General features: G+C 35.7%; 1 protein-coding gene across 6 annotated transcripts; it reads right to left on the minus strand.

Annotated features, from left to right (window-relative positions):
- Positions 1-6,254: 6,254 nt before the first annotated feature.
- On the minus strand, positions 6,255-16,854 carry LOC18436880 (Glutathione S-transferase family protein). Of its 6 annotated transcripts, none has more exons than XM_006847102.4 (3): positions 16,703-16,854; positions 7,347-7,569; positions 6,255-7,058 (listed from the first exon to the last, which is right to left on the minus strand). In XM_006847102.4, exons 2-3 carry the CDS (start codon positions 7,553-7,555, stop codon positions 6,467-6,469), a joined length of 801 nt encoding a protein of 266 aa, XP_006847165.1. In that variant the 5' UTR covers positions 7,556-7,569; positions 16,703-16,854; the 3' UTR covers positions 6,255-6,466. The 6 variants fall into 6 exon arrangements, with proteins under 6 accessions (XP_006847165.1, XP_020524540.1, XP_088707602.1 ...); XM_020668881.2 differs by having other exon boundaries at positions 7,347-7,583; XM_088851476.1 differs by having other exon boundaries at positions 7,347-7,589.
- Positions 16,855-20,520: the final 3,666 nt, after the last annotated feature.

Consider the following 20,520-nt stretch of genomic DNA (forward strand, 5'->3'; position numbering starts at 1 on the left):
GTGAATCATACGCTCTGATACTGTGTAAATGTGTTTCGACAGCGGCACTATGTGTGTGCTCTAGCAGTAGATGTGCACTCCGACACTGTGTAAGTGCTCTCCAACAGCACAACACTATGGAGTCACAGCACTCTGGCACTCTCTATGTGTGCTCCGGCAGTGGATCATGCACTCTGGCACTGTGCAAGTGCGCTATGACAGTGGAATTTGGAGTCAACGCCTCGACACTGTGTATGTGCGCTCCGATAGTAAATGATGCGCTCCTACACTGTATAAGTGCGCTCCAGCAGTGCAATACTATGGAGTCACAGCACTCCAACACTGTCTATGTACGCTTCGACAGTGGATCATATGCTGCGGCACTATGTAAATACGCTTCGGCAATATAACACTCTGGAGTCGCAACATTCCAATACTGTGCATGTGTGCTCTAGCAATGGACCATGCGCTTTGACACTGCAGTGGTTCGCTTTTGCAATGAACGCTGAAAGTCAAGGTCAAATATGGCCAAATTGATTTATATGGACAAGAAGGATACTTTTGCTTAAAAAATTTCTCTTGGAGGGTATTTGTATAGAAAGTGACTTTTTGAAAAAAAAGTGAGAGAAAAACTTAAGTTGGAACCAAGTTGTATAGAGAGAATGATCTCGGAGGTTTTTTGTGATTTTCCCTTAAAAACTATGTTTATGTCATTTGGATCCCAAATTTTAAATATTTATTTTGTTATTTTAATAAATAATTATATTTATACTAAAAAATGTAGACAAAGAACTCGATCCTCGATTTGATTTTTTAAACCCTATTATGACCGATTCCAGATCCTAATCGCCGATTCGAATCGGTTTTTTGGGAGCCCGATCCGAGTCTCCTGTCCGTTTTTTAAACCATTGCCTTCGAGCCTATTGGCTGGCATCACCTACACTTGATTGAGAATCCAAAAATGCCTCGACAAATGGCAACAATATTTGCCCTGCAACTAACCAAATTCAGGAACACTATTTGCCCTGCAAGCTGTGAATATGTCCACGAACCAGGGGGATTTCTAGGGCGAGAGGGTTTTCTAGGCTGGAGTATGGAGTATCCGTTAAAGCAACAGTCACAGGGAGAAGACCATGGCTTATCTGCCGCTATCCTTCATTAATTCCCATAAACTTAGCTACTCAAGTAAAGGCCCCTAAACCAACAAAACCCATCTCCAAAAGGTCTTACATCAAAACTCCCCAAAAGAAGAGCTTACCCTTACAATCCCTCTAGGACTCAGATGATGGATCCCTCCTAAACTTCTTCGTGGAATACAAGGCCCGAGCAAAGAGCTCCGCGACATGTTGTTGAGACACAAGAACCATCTCTACATGGGTCCATGGATCAGGAGGTTTTCTAGGGCGAAGAGAGAGAGGGCTCCGGCTCTGCGTCTCCTTCGGGTAACGAGGAGGAGGAGGTGGGAGCCGCGAGAGCCATGGGTAGAGAGAGAAGACAGAGAGAAGGGTTGGTTCGAGAGAGAAGACGGAGACTAGGGTTGGGTAGAGAGAGAAAGCCATGGGCAGAGAGAAGGTTTGGTTAGAGAGAGAAGATGTAGGGTTGGGTAGATAGAGAAAGAGGGAGGCGAGCTTTCGTTTTTATTAGAAATTAGCCGCTGAAGGCGTGATAGATTTTTTAGCCCTCCCGGTGTGTAATGGTTTTATGACTCTTATCACTTTTATGGGATTTTGGAAAATCTCGAAAATTTTATTTTTATTTTTTTATTATTAAAATGTACCTATAAATTTTATATTTTTTGTAATTTGTTTTTATGTAATAGATTTACATGTATTCAAACGCCCCTCTGATATGTTCTCATTTAATAGATTTATAGGTGCCCAAACGTCTCCTAAATAAAGATTTACACCTACCCAAAGGGCCCCTAGATTTACACCTACACAAACGGCCCCTAAGTAAACAATAAATGAGATTTAAAGAAAGCTAGTGTACCGAAAAGCTGATGAATACCATTAATCAAACCCAAATTGGGAGGGTTTCAATGAAGGGTTTTAAGATGGAATGAAACTAAAAGATGTAATAAATGAAACTTAAAGAGAGCTCATAAAATGTGTTTTGACAGTGTAATAGTTTGGGTTAAAAGTTCAGTTTTGGGTTGGGTGGAGTTTAGATAAGGTCTACGTTCGATCGGATAGAGCTTGCACACTTAAATGTCCAAATAAATGGTCTAGATTTATTATTAGAAGGGATTCTTTTTCACTATATTTGAAGTGCAAATTGAATTTTAGTTTTTTGGGATTCATTATCAGGATGAATAAAGTGTGTGCAATATTTGAGATCCATCAAATACCATCAACATGGTTTTTTTGAAGTGGTTTTGTTATAGGACAGTTTATAGGAGTCCATGTAGAAATGACCTCCCTCTTAAAAATTTATTTTTGAAATGGATTTTTTGACTAATTTTTAATGACATATTATATCTAACATGAAGATTGTGAATACGAAAAAATAAATAGATTTTATAAATGAAAATAGTAATTTTATAAATAAAAATTGGGCTGTGAGGTTCAACTATTTTAAAATTAAAATAGTAATTTTATAAATAAAAAAATTATACCATGAGTTTCAACTATTTTTAGATGGACCGCCTATTTGCATCCACCAAAATACCAAATAGTTTCTGTTATTACTGGAATGTCCGTTATTTTCACTTCATAGCAAATTTTTTTAAAAAAAGTCTGCTTTACCCATTTTTGGTTTTTGAATGATCGAATTTGTTGGATTTTTGGTTGTTCAAAAACAGAAAATTTTAAATTTTTGGCTTTTGAAGAGCCAAAAATTTAGAATTCTAGATTTTTGAATAACCGATAATTTCCTCGCGAAAACACTAAAGATATGAGCATAAAAGAGCTTTTTTATATATATATTAGGGTTATAAAAAAATTGTGTCCCCCATTATAGTATCCTACACACTTTTCTGTCCCCCAATACAGTATCTCACAAAGTCAAAGAGATTGGCTCTCGTTTGGTTGTGATTGGTACCTCTCTTACTGTTGCCTTATACTATTGATTAATTTTATTACAATTAATGCAATATTATATTTGTGTATTACTATTTGTTGTGTATTGTTGATTAATAAATAATATTTGAAAAATATTGTTGAATTTGTTTATTTGTATAATGTTTTGTTATTCACATTAATATTTGTTGTTTGTATTAATATTTGTTGTTTGTATTAATATTTGTTGTTTGTATTAATATTTGTTGTTTGTATTAATAATGATGTATTAATATATATAGTACTACACTATATTGTATTTGTTGTTTTGGCTAAATATTGTTCAACTTGTTTGTTTGTGTTAATATTTATTGTTTATTTTGTGTTTATTTTAATATTTATTGCTTTTTGTTGTTTATTGATTAATTGACTTTTTTAGTAGTACACTATGAAACAATGCTAAGTCACACAGATTAAACCTCCAAATAAGTTATCACAAGTTTACATATCGAATGAGCTCTCAAATAAATCTAATCACGAATTATTCTATCCAAAACATTGAAGCATGTATGCATAAAGCTATTTATTTCCTATGTACTCCTAAAACCACAAGCATTTGCAAAATGTTAAACGTAAATCTGTACTTGAATCATAAATCACGTACAAACTTTCATTTTTAAGCTACTCAATCTATCAGCAAGATAAATCAACCCTTTCCTAAGATATCACTAAATCTATCACAAATTTGTACTTAAAATTATCTAAGAGTATCAAAGTTAACACAATACAATATAATGTAAAATCTGCCAAGCATTCAATACAAAGCAACACATCAAATTTAGAGTTCTAAAAACAAAGCATTCAATCACAGTTCTGTGAATGTTCTCACAGTCACTAAAAAAAAGTAATCACCTCAATACAACCTCTTGTAAAATTTTCGCGTTCTAGAAAACCTCCCAAATTTGTAGTTCTCAAAAACCCCAAAATTTTAAATTCTTATACAAAAAAAAAAAAAAAACTTAACTCAATAACTAATGTATAAATTTCAAAGTTCTAAAAATAACCCCAAATTTACTGTTCTTAAAAACCCCCAAAATTTACACATCTTAAAAACCCCAAATGTCACTCAAACAAATTGATGTACTTATGGAATTGTGAAATCCATCAAATAAACCCTAAATCGACCTCTTCTACTCAAGTATGAAACCCTAAATCATAATCTTATACAATGTAAACTTATAAAATCAAAAAACAAATCATTTTATGCATACCTTCACTACAGATTTGAAATCCATCAAATGAAGTTATAATCCATCGAAAATCTTGTAACCAAATCTAAGGAATAGGTTTTCTTGTGAGAGAGGTAAGAGAGAGAGAGAGAGAAATTCACAGAGAAGAGAAGGTGGACCAGTGGATCACCAAAAGATGAAACCTGAAGTTTAAACAAGCCCTGCCTATTTTCGATTGTTCAAAAATTGAAATTAGCTTCTTTATCGGTTTTTGAACAACCAAATAACTAGGGTGGAAGTTAGTGAAAACGCTCTCTCTATTTAACCCATCTCTCTCTAATCCAACTCTTTCTCTCTCTATCGCCTCTCTCTCTCTCTCATGTGAAAATTTTGAACATTTCAGTTTTTGAAAAATAAAAAATAGGCAATTCAATTTTTTTAAAAGGTGAGAGAAAATATATATATATTTGAATTTTTAAAATCCAAAAATTATTAATTTTCAGTTTTTGAAAAACTAAAATTTTGAACACGTCGGTTTTTTAAAGTGTGATGATGTTGAAAAAACACCGCTATAGATGCATAACAAAAACTTTGAGGTAATCCCATAATAACGATAAATATAACAGATATACATTATTTTTTCAATTTAAATAACCAAATTACTCCTAAAATGAAAATTTTAAATGGAAAAAAGTTTATATACAATCAAGTTAGAGCCCACCTAAAAAATTTCAATAGAAGAGGTTGTTTTGATGCCCAAATATCCTCAAATTGATTATCTCAGCATCAAGATGGTTGGACATGAGAAAAAAAATGGATTTCAAGTTTTGGAAATAGTGTTTCTTGTAACACATTTTTTTACCGTCAATTTTCAAGATTTACAAATTTTCATAGATTTGCTCGATCTACACTATTTTTGAAACATTAAATTTTATAATTCAAGATGAAAATAGATTTTAAAGCTATCACAATGATTTCTAATATTGAAACCACATTTCTCGATACTATTTAAATGTGCGCTTTCCTTTGATTGTTTAGAGCTTCGGCTCAACACAAACCGCACCCTTTTAAATAATGGGGAAATTTTTTTATATGATGCGCAATAATATTAAATATAGAGTAATAATCCTATAAGACCCTCCCCTATCTACGTGTGTAGGACTTCAAAATATCACCATTAAAGTTGACACACATCTTTAGAAAAGTTATCATATAGATGTGAGACTTGATTTTTTTTAAAATATGTACCAACTTTAACGATGATCCTTCAAAAATCCTACATACATGGGTGGCAGAGGGTCCTATAGAATCATTTCTCTTAAATATATACAACTAAAATTTGAACTTAAAACAATTTGTAGAAAAAAGACTATCGTCCATTATAGCTTCGACAGTTAGAAAGAACCTCTATTATTGTCCATTACAGCTTTATCCTTGTATCAAACTTAGAGGTCTTATCGTACGGGCCCTTTGTATAAAGCTGAGGCTCCAGACAATCAAAAAGTAGAGGTCTTACGGTAGAGCACACTTTGTATAAGGCCGAGGCTCTAAACTATCAAAGTAAAGCACACCTTCATTGAGAAATGTGATTTTTATACTTGAAATCTTTGTGAGATAGCCTGAAGATATAGCACTTTCAACAAAGGAAATGCAATGATGGCTCTAAAATAAATTTTCTGCACCGAAAACAAAATTTGAAACTAAAACAATAATATAGATCTTGAAACTAAAACAATAATATAGATCTTGCGGATCCATAAACACTTATCTTTAGGGCGAAATGGTCAATCTAAAAAATTTATTAAAATATACACTCTTTTTAAAGTTTAAACTCCTACAACCATAATGTTCAAAATATACACTATTTTTTAAAGCTTGAAATCCTACAACCATGATCTTCAAAGCGGCGATGATCGATGTTAAGGTTTTCCAATGCTTGACTTACTTAGACTTACTTAGCTAGGGCTGCAGCCTTATCCATCCATTTTTCATATACATATATAGAGGGAGGGAAAGAGAGAGACAGAGGAACCTACTATTGCCCATCCACTTCAAAACACTGCCTTCCTAGAAAGAATGCATTCAACGTTTATTTAGTTTACAGTCACAATCTCATACTACATTATTACATCGGACATGGGCAGCATCTTCCCACGAGAGCCTCACTGTACACTCTTTTGCACAGCATCTCACTGCTCTCCACATTCAACAACCATTCAAACATTATGCTTGAATACGGATTGCATTCGGGCCGAATCCAAATCAATACCTTTTCAGCACATTCCTTATGAACACAATGCTGAAGGTACTGAACAGGGTTTTATACTTCCTCCACCCTGAGAAGAACTTACCAATTACCACCCTATAACTATGCCTCGACTTGACTACCTTCCAGTACTCCTCAATCCCGGGCCTGCAACTGATATACTTTTCTCCAAGGCCCAAGAGCTCTATGCGTGCAAGCACAGGAACAAACATAGCATCAGCCATCGAGAACGCATCCCCACAAAGAAAATGTGTCTCTCTCAGCTGCCTCTCAACCTCATCGAGAAGATGGTCAAGCTGCTCCTCGCTCCTTCTCACAAGAGCAGCATCCTTGAGCTTCTCCTCAGTCTCGTAAGCCTCACGAAGCTTCATGTGGTAGAGGCTCGCGAGATCAGGAGATTCGGCCATTCGCGCAATTACCACCCTTCGCGTGAACCTTGACACAAATAGCCTGTGTTTGTCAGGGATGTGGGCCAGGGTGAATGTTTTGGCACTCCAAGCTTGTATTTTTTTCATCCATTCCTCAACTTTTTCTTGATTCGAGTCCTCACAGAAGCCTTGAGTGGACTCCACAATCCTCTCGATGTACCTAAGCAAACACAGAACACTCCTGCCTTCAATGACTCTAGCAGGGAAAAGGAAACTATAAGGGAAAAGTACATTCTAACCCATTGGAAAATTAAGGAAACATACTCCATTGGGTATCAGCATCATCAATTCAAAACGATGATGGGTGAATAAGAGTGAGACCCACCAGAATAGGACACGACCATAATGGTGGATCATCCTTTCATCCTCCATCATTTGAATAGACAAGGATGAACAAGTACACTTTTCGTAACTGTAAATTTATAAAAGCAAGGCTGTTGAGATGTACCGGATTATCTCGAGGGTTTCATAGATGACACATTCACCATTCCTGAAAACTGGAAGTTTTGCTGATGGGTTCAAGCGGAAAAATGTGGCATCCATATTTCTGGCTTTGAGAGGATTAACCTGATACGAAGTGTAGTCTATGCCTCTCTCCTCCAATGCCAGCCGCACTTTTTGACTGTCCAGAGAGTAAGGGTGGTGGTAGAGCTGCATTATTTCCTCAACATCTGCATGTGCAAGACTGGGACTTCTGGATGAGAAAGCTCAATGTTTCACAGTGAATAATGAATATCCCAGTCCTCAAACTTCTGGGGCAGTGAAGAAATATTCAACAAAAATAAATAATATCCAATTCCTAAAACGCAACCATGTATATATATTTCAAGAGACATGAATTTGTGTGCGTATACTTTTGTTTTCCTTCCCAGGCAGCGCCATACATTTTACAACACAAAACTTGTGAATGTGTCTGAAATTGCATGAAATGCAAAACCATGATTTAGATATCTTTCCATAATTACCAGTTGAATAACTGGGATCCACATCCGGAGAATAAATTATTATTTACATGATGATGTAATCCAGATGGCTGAATGAAGAGATTCATCTTTGTAAGCACAAAAAGAGATTATGAATTGACATCATGAAATACTCAAAACTGACACATGAACTTACAACACCTGTCTCCTCATCTGGTCGATTAACATTGCTTAACATTTGCTAGTTCTCTAACATAATCGTAGAACTCACCAGGCAGCACTAGTGTTCCATCCCTCTCAAAGAACATAGCAAACATCAGCAACGAATTCGAAGTCTCTTGATGCAAGGTGGGAGAAAAAAAAAATAATCAGAAAAAGAAAGAAGGGTGAGAGAATATGCCCTCTCTCAAGGCCTCAAAGGTAGTCTAAACCCTCCCCCAAGAAAAAGGTCCCTTGATGAGACTAAAATTACTCAACTTCTTCTCCCCTTTTGCACTGTGAAAAACCTCATATTTATGAAAAACCGAAGACAAGCCTCTAATCCCAACCATCGGCCCCCATCTCATGTTATACCCAAAAAGACTACAAACTTTTCCCAAAAAGACTACAAACTTTACCTCTTTCCATCGAAAGAAAATAACTAATAGAGTAAAGGATAGGCACTGCATCCTACTTTCTAACCAACCTAATCCTAGCAGATAAGTATATAGATCCTGCAAAAAAGAATATCATTTGCATGGTGTCGTCTGTCCCACACCCACTAGTGCTCTAACCTGATGATAGAGCTCAAAATTTCAGAGATTCATACATCCTTTGGAGACCTTTAAAATTTTCATGGGTTTTCTCGAGGCAGTTCAAACCAGCTCTTATTTCACAAAAGAAATGAGGGCTCATTTCATCCTTCCAACAAAGACACCACATAAGAAGTCAAACATCAAGGGGCCCTCTGAAAAGGTTCGTACTGCAACCCTAACACTTTTAATTCATGCTTAGTTGGAGTGAGACTTGGTCTAGCTGGAGTGAATAATTTTTACCTTCAAAAAGAAGAAAATCATGCAGTTTCATTTTAAAGGGAGTTATGTGAAGCAATTTAAGAATCGGAAGTGAGGAAACATGAGAACCTAGACGATTGCTACGGGAGGAAGCGTCGTTCGTACAATGCATATCTCAAAAGCCAATAGCCAACTCTTTGAGGATCAAGATCCCAACCTTTTGGGAATCGTGCCCCCAATCATTTGGGTCTGTGCTAGAAATTACTGAGGAACAGGTTTCTTATGACAAGGTTCTATAATATCCTTAACCAAGAATCCCTTAAGACTGGAATCAATGTATTGGGTGCCCTTAACTAGGGTCCCTACTTTTAGAATCGAGGCCCTCAAGTGCCCTAAACAAGGGCTCTCCAAGTCAGTATTCCCTTAGCATTGGAATCAAGGCCTTGTCTGCCCTAAACAAGGGTTCCCCTAGCATTGAAATCTATGTATTGAGTGCCCTTTATCAAGGCTCCCCACTAGTATTTGAATCAAGGTCCTCGTGTGCCCATAACAGGCCTAAGTATTAGAATAAAGAAAGTACAATTACTTTCATTGAATAAAGAAAGTACAATTACTTGATTAAACGATAATAAATTTTTAAAAATAATTTTATTTTGGGTTCTCCAATTAGAATCCAGCTTGCCGATCGATACTTATCTGCAAAAGACAATAGTATGGTACTATGTTAATAACTTAATAACTCTAGACATTTGCATCGGAATATCGATTCCATGTTATAGAAGTTTTGATCTCTATGCTGGTCAAATCATGGTTCGGTGCCTAGGGCTTGACACTATGAAATATGGATTCCAAATAACTTGGGAATCAAGATTCCTAAATACTGGGGACCTAGAATCTTAAATTACAGAAATGACATTTGATGAAGATACCTTGTACAGATCACCAAAGCAAGATTCCAGAGCAGAATCACCACTTGGGGTGGAAGATTCCAGTAATCATGGGGAGTACAACCTATTTCTCTAGCATGCAAACATTCTACGAGTATTTAGGTGATTCGTCAATGGTTAAGGAAACTGTTATAAACCGTATATAAGGTATTGGGCAAATCAATATATTATCTTCCAATCCCTCTTAAACAACTAAAGAAAACTAATCTCCAAATTACACCAATGGAGCTTAATAGCAACAGGTCAGCTAGGGTTTTGGTTCAACTGGTGACAATGCATTAAGTTCACATCTCTCTTGTGCTAACCAAGTTCACCTTCCTTCCCTCAACCCCTTGCCCACCTACCAATACAGAAGAAAAACAAAATAAATAAATAAATAAACAAAGGATCTGAATGCCAACCACTTTTTTGCTTGATCCCAGTTGGTCATGATGTTCTCGAGAAGAAAAATTAAACTAGGTTGTGTAGATGAGAAAATTGCAAAGCAAACAACAAATACAATTCAAGCCCTGAAAATGGGAGATATGCACCCTATGGGCTTATGTTTTGTTTTTTCAGTTTCATCAAGCAATTCAGCTTTATTGTTCCTAAGAAAAGAGAAATTTAAGATACACTTAAATCAATTTTACTCACAGAATAAGAAACATCACAAGGATTTATGGGCTTCCCAATGAAATTGTTCCCACCATAAGCAAAAAGCAACCATTCTCTACAAGAATAATAATATTCAGCCCGCCACCACCAGCACCACTATTAGTGATAATAATAATAATAATTATTTATTATTAGTATTAGTAGTAGTAGTACTACTACTACTACAACTAATCACCACCACCACAACTATCATCATCATCATAATAATAATAATAATAATAATAATAATAATAATAATAATAATAATAATAAGAATAATCATCACAATAATTATAAAGTTAAAAGTTGAACTATTTAAGCGGCTGAATGATCCATTGGAATTGGGGATGGGTGTAGGTCAGTGATGTTTTCTCTCTTTGTAGGAGAGGGTAGCTTGTAGTGGGGCAAAAATTCATTTCCTTTCACTTGAACTTCTATTCCTAGTCTGGTTTGAGACTAATGCGGAGTTCAACTGTCTTGTTTGCTCCAAGTTTCCATCTTTGCGTACTCAACACAATGAGATCAAATAGATTGAATAGTGCCTCAACTCATCTCACACTCCCCTCAAGGATGAATACAACTATTACTAGACATATTTATCAAATCACACCTAAAAGTTGAACTATTAAACATTTGATCACAGGTATGATTTGATAAATTTCAGAACCAATAATGATGTTTCATTTGATGGCTATTTGAAATTTGATCAAAATAATGATAGGCTATTTTTAATTGCAACAAAAAACAAGGATGCGATATTAAATTATTCAACTCCTAGGTGTGATTTGATAAATTTCTATAGTAAAAAAATAGGTTCATCCCTAAGAGGAATGTCAGATGAGTTGAGGCACTGTTCAATCCATTTCATCTCATTGCATCGATATCCAGAGATGAAAGCTCATGGAATAAACAAGACAATGTAACTCCTTATGGGTCTCAAACTAGACTATGGATAGTTCAAGCGAAAGGAAATTAATATTTTTAGCCCCAATACAAACTACACTCTCCTACAAAGGGAAACAACACCACTGGAATACAGCCATTCCCAGTTCCAACGGATCATTTGGTCCCTTGTACAGTCAACGAAGAGATACAAGTGACCATCACAATTGCAGCCAATATCATGAAATTTGCTTGACCTAAATAGACCCACTGGTTTGTGCATGGCTGTGAGAGCACTCAACCAAGCATATCCTCTAGAGCCTATGTGGCATCTGCTTGAGGAAATCCAATTTAAGGTCCAGCTTATAAGAGTTTTCAAGAGCTGCACAAATGTTTGGACGACCATGGAGGAATCTCAACAAATTATTTAGGGACTACAAAGCATGAAAACTAAGCCTTCCAACTTCTCCTTTTATATGCTTTTGGAACGAGGACTGTTAAGCTTGTAAGAATCTGTCTCTAATCTCTCTCTTAGACTCCATATATATTTCACCCTAAATAATCTTGTCAACAACAGTAATTTTTCCTAGCCTTCTGATTAGTTTTCCATCAAATTGCCTTGTCAGTGGTCTGTACCTGTCTTCAGCAGTATAAAGTTCAAACCCCATATGGCAAGTAAGATTTCAAATTCCTCCTTCGCCAACTTTCTTGAACGAGGGAGTTTAGCCTTATTGATGGACTTCTCTTCAGTCTCTAATTCTCCACGGTTTCGTGGTGGTCAGGATACTTTGTGGTGGGGGTAATCAACTTGAAGGGCTGTGCCCACCTTTTCTTTGCTGCGGGAAAGGATCTAATGCCACCAGATACACTGCAGATGCTCGTCTTCTGCATCCATAAGAGCTAAACTTTAATATGATAAGTGGCTAGACAGAGGCCCCACCCAAGACTTAATCGAGGTCTGAAACATTACTCATTTCAGACTTGTGGATATCATATAGCCTCCACCTAAGTTTGTTGCTAAATGCTACTAAAGGTTAAACTGGTAAATGTTAGTCCTACAATGAGGGTGATGAGAAAAATTAGTCACCCTCAAAGCTTAATGATGAATGTCTGATCTGGGAATCAAAAACAAGTAGCACTTTCTCTATGCAATCAGCATGAAGGCAGTGAGAGGTCAGGTAAAATCATGAAGCATAGAAGCTGGTTCCCAAGAAAGACCTATGTTGTTAACTGGTGCCTACTAATGAAGTGCTTTGATACTAGGTAATGAGGATTTGTTTGCAAGTTGTGAACTAGCACTGGATGCATGGACTGGTCATTCTAATTTATTTCACAAATGCTCAATTCACTTTTAACTGAAGTATTATCAAGTTCGAGGAAAGCAATCATGGTATGAAGACTCGATCTTTTTATAAGGCTGACAAAGTTTCTTCATTTATGAACTTTGAACTATGTGCCCATAACCATTCGAGAAACAAGAACTGTGACATCAAAGCCAAATCATTTAATACTGATAGGGAAAAGCTGTCACAATCTAAAAGACCTATGCTACATTTTTTTTTAAGGAATATGTTGACTTATATCATATATAGGCTAAAGAATTGCATAAAAGACCTATGTTACATCATCATCATCATAGCCTTTCCCAATTAATTGGAGTCGGCTACACAAATCTTGGTTCGCCATTCTGCTCTATTAAACGTCATACCCTCAGTGAGGCCATAAGTCCCCATATCTTTTCAGACTACTTGCAACCACGTCCTCTTGGGCCTACCCCTTGCCCTTTTTAGTCCTTCTACTTAAAGTAACTCACACCTCCTAATGGGTGATGTACTTGGTCGGTGCCACACATGGCCAGCCCACCTAAATCTACTCTCTCTCATCTTCTTGCCTATTGGTGTCACACCTAAATTCTCTCAAATGGATTCATTTTGAATTTTATTCCTTCTTGTCTTGCCGCTCATCCATCTCAACATCCTCATCTCCTCTACACTCATTCTATGGGTATATTGTTTTTTATCCGCCCAACATTCTGCCCTATAGAGCAAAGCTGGTCTCACAGCTGTCCTATAGAACTTGCCCTTCAACTTCATTGGTATGTCGTGATCACATTAAATTTCAGTTGCAAATCTCCACTTCGCCCACCCAGCTCTAATTCTGTGTGCAACATCTTCCTCAATCTCTCCATTTTCCTCGATTATCAACTCAAGATATTGAAAGTATGGTCTTTTTTATATTTTATACTTCCTAGCCATCAATCTTAACTGCTTCCTTGTCTCTACTCCTTTTATTACTAAACTTGCATCCCATATAGTATGTCTTAGTCCGGCTAATTTTAAAACCTTTGGATTCTAGAGCATCCCTCCAAATTTCTAACTTTGTGTTGACGTCGTTTCCAGTCTCATTGATCAAAACCATGTCAATATGACCTGGATTCTAGACCTATGCTACATATTTACCTTAAATTTGAGTAGCACTCTAGTGTAGTGGCAAATTACTAACAGACAACGATGTCAATATGGCATGCAAGGGAAGGGTCATCGAATTACAGAGATATATTTTCCAAATTTTTATAGTTCCCCTATGAGCACGATTGCTAGCTCGGTGCCTTTGTTGATTATTTTCACATGTGTGAACCGCAGCGCACTAATAGTCTCTTACTCTGTTTATCAGCGTGATTCAGCAATAAAATGGTTTTGTTGGTTTTGCAACTAAGAATAAATATATTATGTTGAAACTATTGGCCTGGTAGTTTACTTTGTGGGATTCAATTGTGATGGGCGATGCAGCATGCCTTTATAAAAGTAAACACAATAAGCTGACTCCTTGATTCAAGTCTCCCACCTTCTTACATCCCAAATCTGTGCAGGAAATTTAACCATATTGTAGAGCCGTTTGGCAAGGGCATTGATCTCTATGTCCCATGGTGATTGGTTTTCTAGGACACCTTTATTGCTCTAGACATGTCATCAACCTGGCTAGCTTATTTGTGTTTTTCATGTCTCATTGGAGGATATATCCTTCACGGGAGTGTAAATTCTCTTTGATTAAATCAAATTTACTTAATGATTGAAAGAAAGGCATCCACTGTAGGATGGAAAGACCAGCATACCACTACCAACTTGCTTTCTTTCGAGTTGATAGGATATTGCCAAAAATGAATGATGCACTTATGACAAGTCAGTTGATGTAAGACCAAGGGGGCTAGGCTACACAAGTGGGAAATGCGAGATGGCACACAAAATATGAAGGCAACTGACTGTTGGGGGTATTAACATTTCCTAATTCGAATAGATTGAGGAATTTACAGTTTAATAGAGTAGGATTGAAGGCAAACTGATATGGAAGAGCTAGGTATGATCAAGGTGAAAATTATGGTCAGGTTTGGACGGCATTAAGGGAATGAGGCAAATTAGGGCTACTTTAGGGGATGAGTTTAGGGGTACAGGTGATAGGTTCGGGCAGGAGGTGGGCATGTTAATAAGGCTTGGCCATGGAGCAGAAATGGGGTGATGAATTTGGTTGAGGATATCATGGGCTTGGCCAGGATTGAGGAGGATGCAGCACCATATAGAAAGTTTATAGTTCGATTGAAAGCTCCCATGATGGACATAAGAAAGCTAAAGTGAGACTCAGCATTCATACCATTAGTGCCTGTAGTGCTTAAAAATATGATTCTAGGCTACACCCACACAAGGTAACATAAGCTCTAATCAAGTTTCTAGTAAATTAAATTTATCTTATGTAGCTAGCTGAAGCCCGAATATTTCAATTTCCACATTTAGATATCAGAAATCCACAATCTGGTGAACAAGCTACTTATGTGACGTAAAACATAGAGCTTCAAAATCTTGTCTGACCATGTCGTAACAATACCTGATTAGGTATCAAGCTGAGCATATAAGATCCTAATGGCTTCTTAATGACTAATGTGTAGTGTTTTCTTGTATTGGAGGAATAATGTGGAAAAGGAGGAAGTTTACATCGAAAAGGATGAGAATATTTTTTTATTGTAACTAGGAATGGAAGGATGATGGATGAAAAGGACTTAAATTCAATCTCAAAGTCAGGTGTTTGAACTATGTATCATACGAAAAATGCCTTGCATATACCATTAACAGAACTAGGGCAACCTCATCAAAGGATGGGATGCATGTCGATTAGGATTCAAAATTTCCAGGCAAAAAGCACAATCCCCATCACACTGCCATTCACCTAGTGAAACAACTATAATGAAAAGAAATGGAAAATAAATGGCGAAATGAGTTAGGAGTAGCTGTTAAACTTCAAATAAGTACATTCCAATTTTTCAAATAATGATAACCATCATAAGTATTTTTTGCAGCAATTTGCTAGTTGTTTCAGAGAATCCAAAATAATATTCTCATAAAAGCAAGATTCGAACTGGTGTTACGGGACTCACCCCAGTCCGAGTGAGTAACTCCGGCTCGCCCTATGAGTTGTGTGTACAACTCAGGGTACATAAAAGAATTTAAAATATCCAAAAAAATTGTAAAAAGTATGGGCATGTTGAATAAATTTTTTGTAGATATAATGGATATTTTTCATATAGATTGGTGAGTAATTTTTTGGAATAATCCCTATAATTTCTTTTTTTGGATTTTTTATTTTTGAAATGTCCCCAACTATAAATCATTTTTTTAAAGCAAATTTTTTTTTTATACTATTTTAAGCATATTTGGACTTTTTAAGGTTGCTTTTGAGTTTATTTTACTTATGATGTCTTTATATTGTTTTTTTATTTTTTATTTTTCTAGGGCTTTTTGGCCTTGTACAGGACTCGGTCAAGTCCACGCAGTAACGTGCCGAGGCGATCTTCTAAACACTGATTACAACAAACAAGCAACTAAAAAGTTAGATGGGCCATCACTTTGATTACATCTTCTTGAGACAACTAATCAGAAAAACAAAATACAAAAAAAAATTACAAGAAATAAACACAAAATACAAAAAATTGAGGATCTGATAAGGCTTGTTACAGTGTTGAGACCCCCTATCCACTATCGGCACCGCTCAACATGCAGAGCCCATGTTCGCAGACACTTTTTTCATATTTCATCTCCACAAAAATCAGTAAAATTAATGTAAAAGATTATCAAAAGATAAAAGGTAAAGGACACGAAGAAAGAATCCATATTCCAAGAAACATGGCTTTCAACCTACAAACACATCTACAATCACGAAGCCACAATGATAACACAGGAACCAGGGTTTCCTTCATCTGTATAAATTTAATTTGCAGAATTATATCTGTTGGCCTTCATGAAGAAACCACCAAAAGGTCATGCATAGACAAAAATTATACATTTCATTCAAGAAATCGGGCCATTATTCAGTAATAACTCGATCAAAAACTACACTTTAAGAGAGTGAGAGAGAGGGGCAATTGGGTGCAGGGGGTCGTACCAGAATTTAGATGGAGAGATTCAAAGGAAGGAGAGGGAAAGCTCTCTCCCTTACTTCGAAAAAAAGGTAGAATTTCAATGGCAGTCTTCTCCTTGCTTCCTTTCTTCTTTCCTGTTCCCTTACTTTGCAGTGAAAGGTGAACGAGAGATTTCAGAGACCTCACGATCGGAAATCTTTCTCTCTCTTCTCCTCACACTCTCTCTCTTCTTCGCTCTCTCCTCACTCTTTCCCTCTCTATCAATCAATCAATCAACTGCACCGGCCTCTCTCTCTCTCCACCGAAAGGTCGCTGTTTGCCAGCCAAAGAGGTGACCTCTACAACGGGCCGCACGTCCTCCACAATGACCATTGCTGTTGCAATAAAATATCGTAAGTACCCTTAGTGATGAGTTAAGAGGATGAGGTTTCTATAAGGCCTAGGCTTTATAAATACAAAATAAAGTTTCACCTCGAATCCTCGTCCAAAAATCACTTTCAAAAAATGAAATATTCATGATGCCTCTAAAATTATTTTCGAGCGCCAGCAGTATAATTTGAAATTAAAAAAATGGTACAGGATGTATGGATATGCTTACTTATTTTTAGGACGAAATGAACGGTCTAGATAATTTGTATAATATACATTATTTTTAGAACTTGAAATCTTAATTTTTTTTCACATCCATAATATTCAAGTCGAGATGATCGATGTAAAGGTTTTCCAATGCTTGAAATTGTAATTTTTTATAAATTATGAGGTGGGGCTTTACTTACTTTGAGAGGGTTGCCGCCCTGTCAAACCATTTCCTAAAAAATCAAGATAATTTTATGTTTGCAATATATGGTCCAAAAATAAATAAAATGTTAAAATAAGGCTGAGGCCCTACGAGAAAAAAGTAAGGCACGTTTCAATCTCACCGGAAATTGTATTTGTGGTGTTGAAAAACCATCGAGTTGACATCGAACATTATGAATGTGAAAAAAGAATTTCAATACCTAAATGCATATTGTAACGTATTATCTAGAGTGTCTATTTTCAAGAGCTCATAAATTCCCAAATTGCAACATTTTTTTATCAGTAATTTCAAAGAAAATAAATTTTAAAGCCATCGTCTCCTCTCCCATGTAGAAAGAGTATTTTAGATAAGGTTTTGAAACAAGGTTTTTTTTTCATAAAGCCTATATCAAAAAAATAAAGGTAAAAGTTTATATAAGGTTGACACCATATACTATAGAATTAAGTTGCATTTCAAAAGTTATTAAGAAAAGGTTATTTTGATGTTGGAAAACCATATAATTGCAACATCGAGATATATGATTATGGAAGCAAAAAAAATAAAAATAAATTCAAGTACCAAAAATAATACATCTTACAACACATTATTTGGACGGTCTATTCTCAAGATTTTCATGCGTGTTTATAGATCTACTTGATTTGACCCTTTTTTTAGTTTAAAATTTTATAATTAGATATGAAAATAGATTCTTAGGCCATTCTAAAACATTTTGACACCAAAATTATATCTTATGACAAAGTTTGGAGGTGTGCCTTACTTTGATTATTTAAAGTGACGCCCAAAAAAAAATACCTAGTTCATAGGGAGAGAGAGTGAATGTGATAGACCTTTTATTTTATGATGGATGCAAAGAATCAATTGATATAATTTGTTAAATTATTTTGTTTATTAACATTTTTTTTAAATAAAAACAAAATTACACAACTTAACTGATTCAACCTATCGAGAGCTAGGTGGACAGGTTTGCAAAATATAGATTTTTGGAAAAGTATAGCAATAGACCTTGCACCTTTTATATAAGGAGATTACAATTAATATTGGTTATTGGATATATTATGCGACACACGTCAAGCTATTAAATTTTACATGTGACAACTATGGGTGATTGTAACTTTTTAATACAAATAGTACATGTTATGTAGCCTAAGATATGCCTAAAAATAGATGAGTCTAGCCAGATTTGTTTTGCATAATGAGTTTACATACCATAGAAAAATGTGTGAGTTCTTCATATTTTTAAAATAGGAAAATGTTTTGATAGGGTTGCATCCCTATCAAAACAAGTCTCATACCAAAACTCAGCAAAAATTGTAGTTTTGACATTGAAAGAACCTTCAAATCAATCATCTCAACCTTGACCATTAAAAACATAGGATTTCAAGGCCTGCAAATAGTATATATTATAACACATTATTTAGACCATCCATTTTGCCCTAGAAATAAGTGCTCACAGATCTGTAAGATCTATACAATTTTTTAGGCTTCATATTTCAATGGTAGTGTTGAAATTTGATTTTAGAGTCATTATAGAGGTTTTCGATACCCAAAATATTTTCCGAACAAGGATTTGAAGTAAGACTTTACTTTAAGCATTATAGATATTGTATCCTTGTACTTGCGATGGGGACCATTTTTCATACACTAGGTGATGTATGGTAGGCATGCACAGTATGGACACCAGAGTAAATGGTACATGTCTTGTGTAAACAGTTTGCAATTTTTAATTATGAAAAATTATTTCATGTGGCTTGGACCGCATTTCTACAATATGCGGTCCAGACGTGTAAAGCATTCGTCTTAAAGATGGATGCAAATAGGTGGTCCATCTAAAAACGAGTATAACTTACCGTCCATATGTTTTTTTAATATAATTATTATTTTAAATTTTATTTTATTTTTCATATTCATGATTTTTATGTTGGATATTATATATTTTTAAAAATTAAAATCAAATTATATTTAAAAAATATATTTATAATCAAACCCGCATTTCTACAATATGCGGGCTGGCCGCATCGAAACTGGATCCTTTGCCATGTGGTCAAAAGGTGAGATGAATTTTTCCTCTTTCCTATTGCCATGTGTTCAAAAAGAGGAAAGTTGAGGTTCCATGTAGTATAGAATCTACGTGCTAAATATATCTAAGAATAAACCCTTTAGAAAAGGCCAAAAAAGATTATATGGGTGCATAGTCCTTGGATAAAAGCCTATCTAATATTAGGCGTTTAAGCGGGCCGGCTTGGCCTATTAAGCTACCAGGCCTGGACTGACTTGCCCAATGAGCGGGCCCGGGACTTAGCCCATGACGAAAAGGTCTAACCCGTTTATTCCATTTTGAATAAAAAATTAAATCCTATAATTAGGGTGGGCTGGACCTTATACTAAGGTCCAAGCCATGCGCTTTAAGCTAGCACACCTTAAACTAAAGCCCAGCAAGGCTTGACGGACCCTATGACGGGGCTTGGACTCGGCTAGGCCCAGCCGAGGTGCACCCTTATCTTGTAGTATATTTAAAAATATTTTTAAAATCCCAAAATTAAGGGATGTAACTTTTTCAACCTAGCAATCAACCTCAAAAACAAAAATGTTGATATGCATTTTATATACGTTTAGAACGGTAGCATCTGAAAATTGAACCGAGGTTTTCTGATTCTTGGATGGTCCGATCTAAATGTTTAGAAACTCACAACCCAATTTTGTTATTCTAAAAATGCTCTTATGGTGATTTTAAATTGCATCCTAAGTATTCTCATGAAGAGACAAAAAAACCTTCAAAATTTTTCCTATTAACAAATATAATTCGGGAAACAATTATGATTTTCACCTACCATGTTATTTGGCTAATGCTCCTCTATACGTTCCTCCATTATTGCACTACTCCATTCTATATGGGATAAGTAGGCAAGTATCATTTACTTTTTAGGACAATAGTCACAATCATTATTAATCATAAGATGTAAAATTAGATAATTGGTGATGTGCTATATTGAGAAGGTACAAAGTCCCAAATAATTCTCTAACTTTGTGACACTCCCAGTGCTG

The sequence above is a fragment of the Amborella trichopoda genome, chromosome 11, assembly GCF_054954075.1.
Source record: "Amborella trichopoda isolate Santa Cruz 75 chromosome 11, AtrichopodaSantaCruz75HAP2 v2.0, whole genome shotgun sequence".
NCBI lineage: Eukaryota > Viridiplantae > Streptophyta > Magnoliopsida > Amborellales > Amborellaceae > Amborella > Amborella trichopoda.

Excerpts from the sequence above, each read along its gene's own strand:
- LOC18436880 (XM_088851474.1), bottom strand. The coding sequence starts at position 15,804 with ATGCCCATACTTTTTACAATTTTTTTGGATATTTTAAATTCTTTTATG. Across the intron at positions 7,570-15,698 it reads AGTTACTCACTCGGACTGGG|ATGTTGAGGAAATAATGCAG; the intron begins GTGAGTCCCGTA and ends TTGCACATGCAG. Across the intron at positions 7,059-7,346 it reads GAAACCCTCGAGATAATCCG|GTACATCGAGAGGATTGTGG; the intron begins GTACATCTCAAC and ends GTGTTTGCTTAG.